This window comes from Populus nigra, chromosome 17, assembly GCF_951802175.1.
Source record: "Populus nigra chromosome 17, ddPopNigr1.1, whole genome shotgun sequence".
NCBI classification, from domain to species: Eukaryota; Viridiplantae; Streptophyta; class Magnoliopsida; order Malpighiales; family Salicaceae; genus Populus; species Populus nigra.
Window position 1 is genome coordinate 4927261 of NC_084868.1, and position 13890 is coordinate 4941150.

At 32.9% G+C, this 13890-nt stretch overlaps 1 protein-coding gene across 4 annotated transcripts; it reads right to left on the reverse strand.

Moving 5' to 3' along the window:
* Positions 1 to 212: 212 nt before the first annotated feature.
* LOC133676802 (probable 3-deoxy-D-manno-octulosonic acid transferase, mitochondrial) lies at positions 213 to 8202 on the reverse strand. 4 transcript variants are annotated; one of them, XM_062098542.1, is made up of 14 exons: positions 7921 to 8202; positions 7754 to 7847; positions 7547 to 7589; positions 7231 to 7353; positions 6916 to 7035; positions 6763 to 6841; positions 5083 to 5196; positions 4703 to 4800; positions 3959 to 4049; positions 2397 to 2516; positions 2239 to 2309; positions 1556 to 1730; positions 1042 to 1090; positions 213 to 928 (listed from the first exon to the last, which is right to left on the reverse strand). In XM_062098542.1, the coding sequence occupies exons 1-13, from the start codon at positions 8123 to 8125 to the stop codon at positions 1074 to 1076; spliced, it is 1350 nt and encodes a 449-aa protein (XP_061954526.1). In that variant the 5' UTR covers positions 8126 to 8202; the 3' UTR covers positions 213 to 928; positions 1042 to 1073. The 4 variants fall into 4 exon arrangements, with proteins under 4 accessions (XP_061954526.1, XP_061954527.1, XP_061954529.1 ...); XM_062098543.1 differs by having other exon boundaries at positions 1042 to 1084; positions 7921 to 8201; XM_062098545.1 differs by having other exon boundaries at positions 8104 to 8189.
* Positions 8203 to 13890: the final 5688 nt, after the last annotated feature.

Consider the following 13890-nt stretch of genomic DNA (forward strand, 5'->3'; position numbering starts at 1 on the left):
ATGCTTATATCATCTTTGTATGATTAAAGAGGTGTCTAGTTCTTCCTCCTCGGATCACAATAATTTTTTATATTCACAACAAAACGAAACTTTCATTATTAATCAGCAATAAAAAAGTTGAAGATGCAGAGGTGAAATATTTTTAACTTGATCTGACATAGATAGTTGGAACTTGCAAAAACAGAAGCAGACAAGCACGGACAAAGTAGAAATGCAAAAAACACCCGTCAACTGAAAAGCCAGAAGGGAATGCGACAGGCATACAGTGCCCATTATTGATGATGTATAATGCGATATATAGCAGCGCAAATAATTTGATTGGCCGTCAGCGAAGACCGAGCCAACGTAACAAGCACTCTGCAAGCCTGGGATTAATTAAGGTATGCACAAGCTGACCCGGATATCCACGATAATTAAAAAAAAAAAAAAAAGAAGAAGATAACGTTCACTAATGTCTCTCTAGTAAGAAGCTTTTGTCATCGCTCTCATGTTTATTTTTTACACTGGCAAGAAACTCTCATATGCATAACATTATTTGCGATCCAGGAAATCAAGTAAAAAAAGTTGATAGGAGTGGGACAACATACACTCCGTCCTGACTCCCACGAGCCTGCCCAACCAGCATGTACCATAAGAGATTTGCATAGTCGAAAAGATTATTGAGACTAACACCAAAAAATCCGATTATCATATGCAATCCCCTATCTTTCAACCAAGAACCAGCAGTGTGCTTTGAGCTCCAGAATTGAAAATCCGCAGCATAGGCTAATTTAGTTTTGGTTGCAGCGCCACATCTAAGTTGAGGTAGGAGTTAAATAGCAACCTCAAGATTCAATATGAAATCACCCAGTAAAAACATTCACAAATTACTCAGCTCTTGCTTCTCCAGAGAGAGAAGTTACATGCAAGCTTGCCTCCAAAACAGAAGCTGGTTAATGATATACAACAAGAGAAACAGGAAAGTGCAATTAGTGCATGAAATTCAAGGAAAACAGGAGAAAGATGCCGAATATAAGAAAAGATGAGGGCTGATTTTTATACCTGTTGATCTATCATATAACAATTTGTATATGCTATCTGTTATCTGTTTCTACCATCCAACAAGAGAAGAAACTATAATTAGAAACTTAATAATGGATTAAAGAAAGCGACAAGTTTGTGAGTAAAATAGCAAAGAAAAATACGTATGAGGATGGTCATAGATAGAATTGTACATACAAGGCATATAAGATTTCATATTTTGAATCCTAGAAAAAATCACTCTTTATCCTTCTGATAGTTGTATATATATATTAAAACCCTGGTTATACTGTAGCATCCACTAGTTCAAATGTTACAAATTCTCTTCTTTTTTTCTTTTTTTTTTGAATAGGACTTGATAGCACTCGCTATTGTGACTCCTGATTTCCCTAAGCTTTCTTTAATGGCTTACAAAGTAAACAGCTACTGTTTAATCAAATGTTATATGATTATTTATTTTTAATTTAAACAATGCTGGAAGCAGCTACAAGCTTCATCGTCAAATTCATTTTCTCGTGCTCCAGTCTTCACCTACCTTTTAGCAAAGCCTGTTTTAGAACGTGAAAATATAGCACGTTCCAGGCATTGGCGATGATACCATTAGACAGAGCATGAAATGCTTGCTTTGAAGCTGTTTGTCGTGCTTCTAGCACTTTGCCATCAGTAAAGAACTTCAAAATAGCTTCTTCAAGCTCTAATTTTCCAGCTACCTGCATGAACAAGAACAATTTACAGGGCTATCATTTTTCATAAAGCAATCACTTTCATCTTCTTTTCATGGTACGAGGATACAGTGTAGAAGCCCTCTTTATGATCTCACAAAATTATTATTTATTTATTAATTAATTTATGTGGGTGTTGTCCTGTAATGTTCACGACTAGTAATTTTTCACACATGAAAATGGTTACAATTGGAATGACATATCAACGGAAGATATAATTTAATGCTAAACTGGCTTGGTTGAACTTGTAAAGACAAGATGAAAATCAATGAAAGTTCCTGACTAAAAGTGAGATGTTTAGTGGAGGCATAGTTATCCACACCTATCTTCTGTTGTCTCATAAAAGATCCTCTGAACCTAATTATTATTTATCACATGCCATATTGCAGAGGCATTTCCTATCTCTTCAGAATGTAGAACAGAAACAGTCTCTCTCTCCAATCAATGTGTGATTTAAGGGGTTACGGCAAAAAAATAAAATAAGGATTCTTCAAACCTGCAGAACTGATAATGGATTTAATCGTTGCATTTCCCGTAACATATGTGAGAAATGCCCAACATGATAACCTGAAAATAGTCAAACAGGAAAGCCTCTCAACAATGGTATTTTACATGATCGACTGTAACAGACAAGGCCTGACAAAAAATATCCACCGGTCAAAACAGCACAGCCAGCTGCTGCAGCTTCTGATATGTTATGGCCAGCTAATCCCGGGAAGAAGGAACCTCCTATGACAGCTATTGGAGTTAGCCTATACAAGTGTCTCAACTCACCTACAAAAGATAATTACATACGTAAATCTTCCCAAGAAAGAAAATAGAGGTGGCAAATTTTGATACAGGGTCTGCCAAGCAAAAATATATTGGACATGTCCAACTCACTGTTTGCCAACCCTGTAATATATAATTTTTCAAAAGCATAACAATCAGTTACCAAACACTGTTTTTTACCAATTTTACTTTCATCTCATGGCGCAGCACGACACTGTACATCATAACAACCAAAGCACAACAAAGTAATACCAAACAAGGCCTTAAACCAATCAGTTTCCTCATTTGATCCCTAACCAGCAGCACCCTAACCTCTCAAAGATGTCTTGATTTGAGAAAATTCCCATCATTGCCTAGCCACACTTTACAATTTTGTATAAAGTAAGAGTAGTGCAACATCATGAACCATAAGTCTGACTTGTCTGGTAGTTGCCTAATGAGCCTTTTCATACACTGACATGCATATGGTAATTAAACAGCACCTAAAAGCTTTCACTTTATCTAGATTCCTGTTAATCTGAATTAAAAATGTTATTCTATCTCTATTTATATACATCCAGAGCCATACATAGCTTATCTTGCCATTTCTTCCTTTTGTTTTCAGTCTCTATATAAATGAACTCAAATACAAACAAAAACAATGCAACCCGTCATTCGTGAATGCCTGGATAGAAAAGGACTTAATTTATTCTTTTAAGAAAATGAAAATCTTATCTATATCATACCACTAACTATATCTCAAATTAGGAATTTTAAGGCTAAACTGTATAAACAGCCACTGAATTATGTGCCTTTTTGATTGACACCTAAATTTTGTTTTCTGATTTCACGTTTAACCAATATAATGTTTTGATTGACAAACCCCTTCTGCTAGATTCCGCCTATTTTAGTCATAAAAGATATTACATAAAAGTCATGTACTTTCTTCAGTCATCACCAAAAAAAATCATCCAAAGTCATAAGAAATTCAAGGGTTGATTTCTAATGATATTTTGATCATGGTGTGGTACGAGATTGAATTCTTGATGGGTTTTTTATTTTTTTTAAATTTTTTTTATTTTTATGATTCAATAACATTACACAAGGAAAAATGGGCAACTTGTATCTATTTAATGAAAAAATGGATGAAATCTATCAAAAGGAGTCTTAATAGAACACCCTATAAATCAAGGGTTAATATATATATATATATAGTGGCTGCCGGTCAAAAAAGGCCTCCAATCTTAGGGGCCATCCAGATTAGCCGAATGGTCTATGATAGACAAAGTTCATTGTTGAACACCTAGACACCTTAAGTTATAAGAATGTGATTGATCATGCAAAAAGAAGGATTACTTAGCTAATAATGGAATCAATAAGATGTCCCCAATTCTCAAATGTTCCATCCAAATGTAAAGGCGAGATTCTAGAAAAAGTAAACCAAAAAAGTCAAAATAATTGCAGACCTAATGTGTCCACCACATATATGTTTCTTCCTGGTACGATCCTTTGATGTTGAGACCTCAAAGCAACATGCTGCCCTTCTTTCTGCAATTTCTGCATTCCTCGAAACCAGCAAAAGAGCTATTTTATTGCCAACGAATTTGATTAAGGCAATAAGAATTATAGAACAGTCATGACAATCAACCAAGCAACGTATTTGATTTTGTTTGCTAAAAAATTCTCAATGATTCACGAGTTCATTAACTATTGATATATTGCTAATCCTGTGAAAATTTTTAAACTAAAATATCTGTGTGGTGGATTATTATCTAAAATCAAACATTGACTACCATGGTGCCTGTTCTAATATGAAACTATTATTAAAAATCGTGCCTGTTTCTCACTTATTAATAAAAAAAAATCCATTCTGATCATGACACAACAGAATTTATCAGTGTGCGGAATTTGTCAACATGCACCAGTCCTATGGTAATAGGACATATAAGTTATAGTTAACTATTTCCCCCACTTAAGAGATGGTTATCTTTAAAATTTTGTGCAAGGCATAAATGTCTAATCTGCCTTGTGGCTTATAACATTTAAGATTATTGACTCCAATGTTACACATTAATGTATATGCACAGTTGTGACTGAAAAAAACTACCAAGAGAGTTACGGAAGGAGCACAGCCCTCTCAACATGCCCATGTGTGTGCACAAACATGTTTTAGTGAACTGAAAAAATTGCATCATAAATCAAAATCATACTTGTGCTATATCTTTTCCATGTTGTGGATAACGAGGTACAATAATAGTGACCAGATCAGGATACACTTGCTTGAGCACTTTGTGAACTCCTAGCATAACTGCAAATTTCAACAAATAAAGCACACAAAATAAATAAATAAAACCCTCAAAACATAGGCATCCTTGATCACAACAAACTACAAGAAGCATACTAACTCTGGTACTTGCATAATTCAACCATAAAGCAAGAGACAATTAAGTTGTATGAAACTTTCAAAAAATAACAGTCATCAGTGTCATAAAAAGGAGGCAAGGTACACATAAGATTGTGACAAACAAATGACCCTGGAAATGGAAAATGAATTACAAAATGCAACAGTGGTGGAATAATAGGCAATAACCTTCTTCTTCTCCCCTATGAATGGAAGAAGCCATCCATACTTTCCTGTGCCCAAGCTGTACCTTCAGATCATCAATGCTTCTGAACTCTTCCTTAGAAGCATCATATTCTACCACTGTGAAGAAGCAATGATAACTTCAGAGTAGGATAACCGCACTTTTGTCTTCACAATTTCCGGAACAAATAATAAAGAAACAGAAAAAAAAAGGAACTTGGATGGTAATGATTTGATTTCAAAATCTATCATCAGAAACCATGTATCTATCCCTTAATGTGTACTACATGTATAAGTGGGAATGTGGAGAAAGATTGTGATGACAAAAGAAGGCTTTATTTTTGGCCAACAATATACAAAATATTTTACCTATTATGACTCCTAATAATAATCATAATAATAACAACATCCCTTGACGCAAATTCTGGTATAGATAATTCAGATATTCTTTATAATAACATAAGTTACCACTTCTCACAGTAGGTCAATAAACTAGCTAGAAAAATCCTTTGATTCTAGGCACCTTTCTAGAAAGACAAGAAGGCCTCATATTTCAGAAATCAAGCACAAAGTTCAGATCCTTCAAACAGAAGGCAACACAGATTTTGCACTACTCTATTCCAGATTTGCGTCAGGTGATTTATTTTCTTTTCATTTTTTTTTGGCATGTAAAAAGTGTGTTTATGTTTTACATTGAATTTGTGTCTATACTAATCATGGTTATCAAGAGTACTTTTTATATTTAATTGTCTACTTTCTCCAAGATTCAAACCTCTTTTGGAATTTATTTTGATTAAGATCCTTGCAATCCATAGTCTTCTTCGAGGACTCAAATAACTTTATGGCAGACGAGGATATTTTGATTCTATGCTTCATCACAGAGGGATACATGAATCAAATTCAAATTATCAGACTAGATAAATCTGAGCCAGGTTTCCCACAGTACTTGTCTGGTTGTTACATTAAAGTATTGAAGCAAAAATAATTTAAAATATGTACACGGGTTATAATTTGGTGATCATTTTAACAGTGTTATGTATCTTTTGAATTTCAGTTATGGCAGCCAATATGCCTAATTGCCTGCGCATACCAATTCTAACTTCAGTTAAAGGGAGGGCCAAGATGGGAGGGAAGATAAGAGAGCAATCATAGTGTGCCCTTTTTCTTGACAGAGGTCTGAGACCTCGGTATTGAACACACAAAAGGAATAAAAGACTGTTATGGTATAAATAGAAGGGCCAGTTTCAGGGCGGAAATGCTATTATGTCTTTCTTGGTATTAAGCTCCATACACTAGAATTTTCTCATGTTGTATTATCTACGTCCTAATTGTGTATTTTCTCTATGTTCTGGAAACTACTTAGTAGATATGGCTTTTAAAATCCATCATATAAATTATGGGAAGCAGGTTAGGATTCATTATCCTTTTTTCATAGTGTATTTTCTTTATGTTCTAAAATACACTGTCAATTATGGGAATAGGTTTTAAGAACTTTCTTCTTTCGGGGAAGATCCACTGGATTAAAAACACAGATGATCATGCGAGTTACACATGACAGAAAATGAAAGTATAGGAAACTTTGACAGTTACTTATCCACCAAGGACAGCCGTCAATGTGATGGACTACTTTTTTAGTCAACCTGTTCAAAAATGAAAGAACTTCCTACTCAGAGTTTATCTGCATACCATATTTCAAGTCACCAGCAAAGTTGATGATAAAAGGTGGGGCCTGCAAAAGCTGGAAATGGATTGCCTGCATAGAACTCTGAGGCAAACAAAGAAGACAAGTGAGAACAGAATGAAAGACAGAATTGGCATAGAACACATGGGAAAACATACCAGTGGGATAATCAAGGAGAACTTGGAAAGCAATAACGAAATGAGTGGAAAAAGCACAGGAGACGACCATAATTTGAAGGATTTCATAGAAACTCGAGCATTTAATAAGGCCAGTAGAATCTGACATGCATGAGTATAAACCACATAAGAATTGGCATGCAGAGAAATGCTATAAAATGAAATATATGAAAAACTAGTTGGCTGAAATAAGCAGTCACAGACCTAGGCAACGTGTGTATCTCATAACACTGTCAGGAAATCAAACTATCTTTGTTAATGAAGCATCATACAGGTTGAAAGGAAGGAATAACTTACACCCTTTCTCGAAGAAGCCATGATAAGATTTGGCCATAGTTCACTCTCTAGTAACATGATTGCATTTGGGTTCCAATAGTCCAGGAAAGCATCCATGGCAGCAGGGGTATCGATTGGAGAAAACTTGTTCAATTACAAAGATTGAATGCATCATGTGAATAAGAGAGCACAGTAATTTATTCAAATACCAATCGCAGCTTCTCAGACTGCTCATATTGACCAACAATATAAAAAAGCAACTAATGCGTGAAAACAGAAAACTGGAAAATCATTAGAGTTAGAATTCAGAGGATTTAAATCTCCGCTGAAGAAGTACCTGATGTAGGACACCGGTTGGAAGCTGATTAATTATAACTTCACTGCACAAGAAGGAAAAACATCTTTATGTTTTGCATTCTGATTCTCTCACATTCAATACTAAATACAAAGTAGAGATCAATGTTGTTCTTTATTAACTCAACTGGTATGAAGGAATTTTAGTCCTAATAATAATAATAATAACAATTTCGTCTCTTCCGCTTACAAAGCAGACATGGTGGTTGTTGTCAACAAAATGTTCAAATCAGGCCTCCACTTAACGCATTCTTTAATCACCGGAATCGCAGCCATTCCTTCACCTGCAAATACAGAAGCAGTAACACTTAGAGCTTTTCTTTTATTAATTCAAACAAAACGTATCTTATTATTAACCTAAAGAAACAGCGTGGAACCAAAGGAGCGGGCCAGGAGGTCGAGTCAGGGAAGGCCGTCCCAAACGCTCAGGCAAACGGGTTGGGTGCTCGAGACCTCGGATCTTTCGCCAACGTAGGTGAAGTTGCAGTAGCGGTGATACAACGTAGCTTAACGCCCTGTAAATCTTGTACACTAGCATACCTTTTCTTGCTACCACACCCATTCCTCTCCCCGCAAAATGACTTGCGCTTCGCCTCGACCTCGGCGGCAACAAGTTTCGAAACTGAACCCTGAAAAATAGCTCATCTTATGTTTAGGATAAAAAATGGTTCGTCACAGCCCAGAATTCACGGCCCATTACCTTGAACTCTACACCGCGTGGGATTTTTACTCTGTATTTTTTATCGTTTATCTTCTTATATATTTACTATGGATGGACTATATAAAATTTTATACAATTTGATCTTTAAATTTTTTTTTTAAGTGATTTAGGAACAATTAATTTTGAATTCTTATGAAAAAATAGGTTTGAAAGAGAGGAGATCAAAATGAAAAACACAGCAAACAAGGGTAGTGTATTATAAGTTTTGAAAAATATGGACTTTGATCCTCCAACTTAAACAACCACATAAATTATACAATTTCAATCCTTTAAAATTATTTCAATTTTATTTTGGTACAAAAAATTATTTTTGTTATTTTTTTGTCTTTGGTTGAGAAGAGAGAAAGAGAAAGATCACCTGATTTCAGCAATACTGAGAGAAACAAGTCGTTGACACTGATTTAGGCAACTAAAATGAAGGATATTTGTGTCAAATTATTTCATTTAATGAGGGGAGTTCATATTAGGTGTTTTTGTACCTTAAAAGTTCATGAAAAAATAGATCTCAACTTAGGTTGATTTTTTGTTTCAAGTTGAGTTTGGTTTTGAGGGCGGTTTTTTTGAGGTTATGGATAGATTTATCATGGTTTCTAAGATATTTTATAGGTGTTTTCGGGTCAAAAACGGGTTGAAAAACAGATTTTGAGTCAAAAGAGCATAAACCTCAATTTTCTAGCCACCATAGTGGCCGAAATCTGGGGAAAAACAAGTGACGTGTCATCTTTTTTTTTTTTTTCAAAAATAAGGGGTGAACAACATATTGTCTACCCCATGTGCAGATAAAAAAAAGGGTCTAGTTTCGTGGGCCTGCCCTACACATGGACCCTGGTGAAATGGGCTAGGCGTGCTAGCCTGGCTTGCGAGGCCAACAATACCTGACCTTTTTTTTCCTTATTGTTTTTTATTTCAATTAATGCTTCTTTGTTTTATTTAAAAAAAAAACTTAATTATATTTACATTAATACTCATTTTCTCTTTTATTCTATTTAGAGAGCCTCTTTTAAGTAATGATGATTTTTTTGTTATGCATTTAATTTTCGAATAGATTTTTCTTATTCATTTATGATTTTTTATATATATTTTTTGTATAGATGAACTATGTTTTTTAAAATAAAAAATATTTATTTTCAGATGATATTTCTAATATTTGTAGCTTTACATATTATTTATTTTTTTTATTTTATTCAATCAATTTAATATGTTTGTCTACTATTATCGTTTGATTAAATAAAAAAATATTTTAATAAACAAAAATTAGCAAACATAATCGAATAAATGTCCTATCTTGCGAGATTAAATACATTGATCTACATTTGTCTCTCGGTTTTTCAAGTTTTGTTTTCAGGTGTCATTAATAATTTTGTATTTATTTATTAACGCACATAGTTCTCAGTTTATTTGATTATATGTGTGCATAAAATTTTTGATTTATTAGATTTTTTTAAACTATAAAAATACGTTGAAAATACTTGCATATATAAAAATTTATTTTTAGATAATATTTCTAATATGTGTAGCTTTACATATTAATTCTTTTTTCTTTTATTTTATTCAATCAATTTAATATGTTTGTCTATTTCTATTATCATTTAATTAAATAAAAAAATATTTTAATAAACAAAAATTAGGTCAATGTCAAATCTTGCAAGATTAAATATTTTGATCTATATCTGTCTCTCGATTCTTCAAGTTTTATTTTCAAATGTCATTAATGATTTTTTTTATTTATTTATCAGCGCACATAGTTCTCAGTTTATTTGATTATATGTATACATAAACTTTTTGATTTGTTAAATTTTTTAAATTATAAAAATATGTTGAAAAAACCTGCATATATAATTTTTTTATAGAAAATAAAAATATTTGACCTGCACTCCGTCACAGGTCATATAAATAGTGGCATCCTAAAGCATGTTTGAAACCCTCCTGTTGTTTTGCTGCTCCCACCTAGTTGTTGGCTTGTGGCTTCATGCGGGTCAAGTTTAATGTTAATTATTAGTTAATTATTAACAAAAACTAATTCACCTTGGAAAAAACAAGAAAGTTACTATAATGATTAATTTGTCATTTTCATAAAAAAATCTTGAACTAAATATTGAGGTTCGTTTGATCTTTTCACAATGTTTATTAATCATTATCAAATTAATTATGGACAACTTGGTCTTTTTATAATATTAAAGCATAGTAAAATGATTAAATTACTCATAAAATATTTTATTTTAAAAAAATAGTATACAAGGTCTTTTTCGTATTTTTAACTTGATTTTTTAGTTATAATTAAGTTAGTTGAGAAGTGATTTAATATTTTAATAAATATAAAATATATCAAAAAAGCAAAAGTGGTTGGCATGTGCAGCTCTTGTGTCAGCATGTGGGAGGTGCTCATGATCTTTTGATGGCGTGTGTGGCGTCTCTTGACATACACAAACTTTCTTTTAGCGTGTCATTGGAATCATCGCGACATCTTCTTCTTGTTAGGTCTATATGTGGTGTTGGTAGCAGGGCAGTTTGTCGCTAGCGGTTCTTTTTTCCCTCCTTTCTCTCTCCACTCCTTGCAAATTGTGCTAGTCATTCAAAATTTTAGAATTGTCTTCTTTTGATTTCTAATTTTTTTCCTACGTTTTTTTTTTGTAAAATTTTGATTTGTTTACAATTTTATCATTCAATCTCAAATCGCAATATGTTATTTTTTTTAATTTGGTCCTTATTCTTCGGATTTTTTTGTCCTTTTGTTAAATTGGTTTTTCATTTCATCCTTCAATAAAAAATCTGTAGTTGTCTTCAAGTTTAGTTTTTTATTTCAATTTTAATCCTTATTCTTTTAATTGTTTTTTTTTGTTTTAGATCCTTCTGTATAATTGGATTTTTTTTTCAATTTTATTTTTCAATATTTGATTGGTTGAGAATCGGTGTGGATTTTCTAGATAAGGTGCTTTGATCTACTAACATAGGTCACGAGTTTGAAAAGTTAATGCAGGTCGACATCATTTTTTTCTTTTTCTTTTTCTTTTTTTGTTTTCATCATTCGACATTGTTTTTTTTTAAAATGCGTTTTGTGATTTTCTTCATTTTCTTTTCTTTTAGGTTATCTTGGTTTTGTGATCTAGGTTGCGGGTCTAGCGGGTTAATGACACGATCAAAAGATTGATGTCTATCCCAAGTGCAGGAGTGTCGAAGTAATAAATAACCCGACAAAACCGGGGTCGAACCATAGGAGGTCAGCTGTATAAAATTACAAATAATAAATGAAAAGGCGTTGAAGAGAACTTTTAAGATGTGATATTGATGTAAGGATTAAACAAGGATAAAACAAATGTCAAGGTTAGAGGATGCACTAATGGTATTTCAAATAAGTATAATATAAACTTTTTTTATAACTTAACAAGAAACCACACACAAAGGAGGTTTCAATCAGATTATAAATTATTAACATGATTATATTAATTATTTTATTTGAGTAATGTCAATACTTGTAAATGTGGTCAGGTATTCATGGTGATAACTTATGTTAACAACAAATCAAGTTCCTTTCATAGCACAAGTGTCAGTTATACCATACAGTAGGCTATGAAAATGCCAAGTATTTATTGTACCAAGGGTTGTACAACACAAATCTAGATTAATTATCTTCATGTATATATGTAATACGAATGTAATCTCAACAAGACATGAAGCAAGTTCTAGAGATACATATCATTGAAAGAATGCACAATCAAAGAATATAATGTTGAAGACTCAAAAGCTTGCATTGGTATAACACTATAAAGTCAACATGACATATTTTCAAAGTCAACCCCTAAACCAATTAAACATTAAAACTTGCATGCACACTCATTCATTCGATTTATATCTTCATCTATCTCAATTAATTCTCATACATAATACTCATATTCTCATAAACCAATGAGAGTTCAAAAAGATCAAACATAGATTTTTTTAAAAAACAAATAAGAAAAAAAACCAAAATTCTTTTAATACCCCCACACTTTAAACACAATATTGTCCTCAATGTTGAAATAAAAAAAAGAAATATAAGAGAATGACAAAATAAAGTAAAATGCAAAAAATAAAAGATAAGGGAAAAAGAAAGCAAATCTGATTTTTTTTTTGTGTTGGGTTGCCTCCTAGTAAGCGTTTTTGTTTTATGTCATTGGCTCGACATGTGGCATGCTCATTTTTCATAGATTGGTTCAGCTAACTCCACAGAAGCAGTGAGTTCTGTCGTCTAACCAGGAAAAAGTTCCAAACGCGAATGATAAAGTAGGACTTTATCTCCAACATGAAACTCTTTTCTTGTAATCATTCGGTAATGAAAACTCTTAGTTTTTTCTTTATAAATCCTTACATTCTCATAAGCAAATGGAGGTTGATAATGGAAGATGAAACAGTTTTTAGTAGTTGAAGGAGAAAGAGTTTCCAATGAAAACCAAAAGGGGGAAGTGAATAAAATATGAATGCATGTTTGCCTTTTTAAATTGTTAGATATTTGTGTTGCTATATTATTATGATATTCATGTTTCAATAATATGTATTTTGTTTCAGGACCATCGTATGCACGACAAGAGTAGATCCTAACTTATGTTCACTTTTTGTAATCTAGGTTCTAGGGAGTATACCCTTGTGTTTTGTAATATTACAACTTTTATATAACTTAATTTGTATAATTGATGTTTAAACTTGAATAGATGAATTTAATTTTGTAGTTTGTATAACCATGTTCCATGTATGCATGTTTATATCTTTTATCCATCCATAATGATAATTGTTGTTCAATGTATATGATAAATATTGTGGTTGACATGAATGATGATGTTTTGTCAGATTGAGACCCAGGATGATTGGGTTGAATTGAGTTAGGAGATGCGGGATATTAGAAGTGTAAACAGGTTGTATGTTGATAACTTGGAACCTCCTGATATAGGGGAGACTCTATTAAAATTTTAGTGAAAATTTCGATAAATTTTAATATGAACACCCTGTAAATGTGTGTGTGTGTGTGTGTAATTAATTAATTTCTTTATTTATCAGTTAACATGAGATTGTTGCTTTATCCCGGATCGGGGGATGTTACACTCCCTATATGTACGAAACCTACTACCATGATTAAAATCATCCTCAGCTTCATCTGTAGAGTTTCCATCAACACTCTCCTCCTTCCTAGCTTCTCTACCCTTTCTACTATGTCCCTCATCAGTTCACCAAACATAAATCCCACTTGTTGTTGTATTCTCGCATAATATTATTTCTTTTAAATGAATCTGTTACAAGGGACCTTTTACCATCTTGTGTGAATAATGAATCGTTCATAGAATGTGGGATTGGATTTTGATGATTAGCTTCGGCTAATGGCATCCTAAACGGATTATTGGGCTTGGACATGATGATTAACTATGGTTAATGGCATCTGAGATGGATGACCGGGTTGAATATTGTGATTAGCTACGGCTGATGGCATCCAAGATGGATGATCGGGTGTGTATATTATGATTAGCTATGGCTAATGGACCCAAAATGGATGATTGGGTTTGAATATTGTGATTAGCTACGGCTAATGACATCTAATATGGATTACCGGGTGTGTTTTTTATGATTAACTTCAGCTAATG

What these genes read in the sequence shown, in the direction of transcription:
- LOC133676802 (XM_062098542.1), bottom strand. Translation starts at nt 8,125, where the DNA reads ATGGGTGTGGTAGCAAGAAAAGGTATGCTAGTGTACAAGATTTACAGG. An exon ending in TGGCTTCTTCGAGAAAGGGT is followed by an intron (nt 7,036 to 7,230) that starts GTAAGTTATTCC and finishes CATGCATGTCAG; the next exon opens with ATTCTACTGGCCTTATTAAA. An exon ending in TCATAGGGGAGAAGAAGAAG is followed by an intron (nt 4,801 to 5,082) that starts GTTATTGCCTAT and finishes TGAAATTTGCAG; the next exon opens with TTATGCTAGGAGTTCACAAA.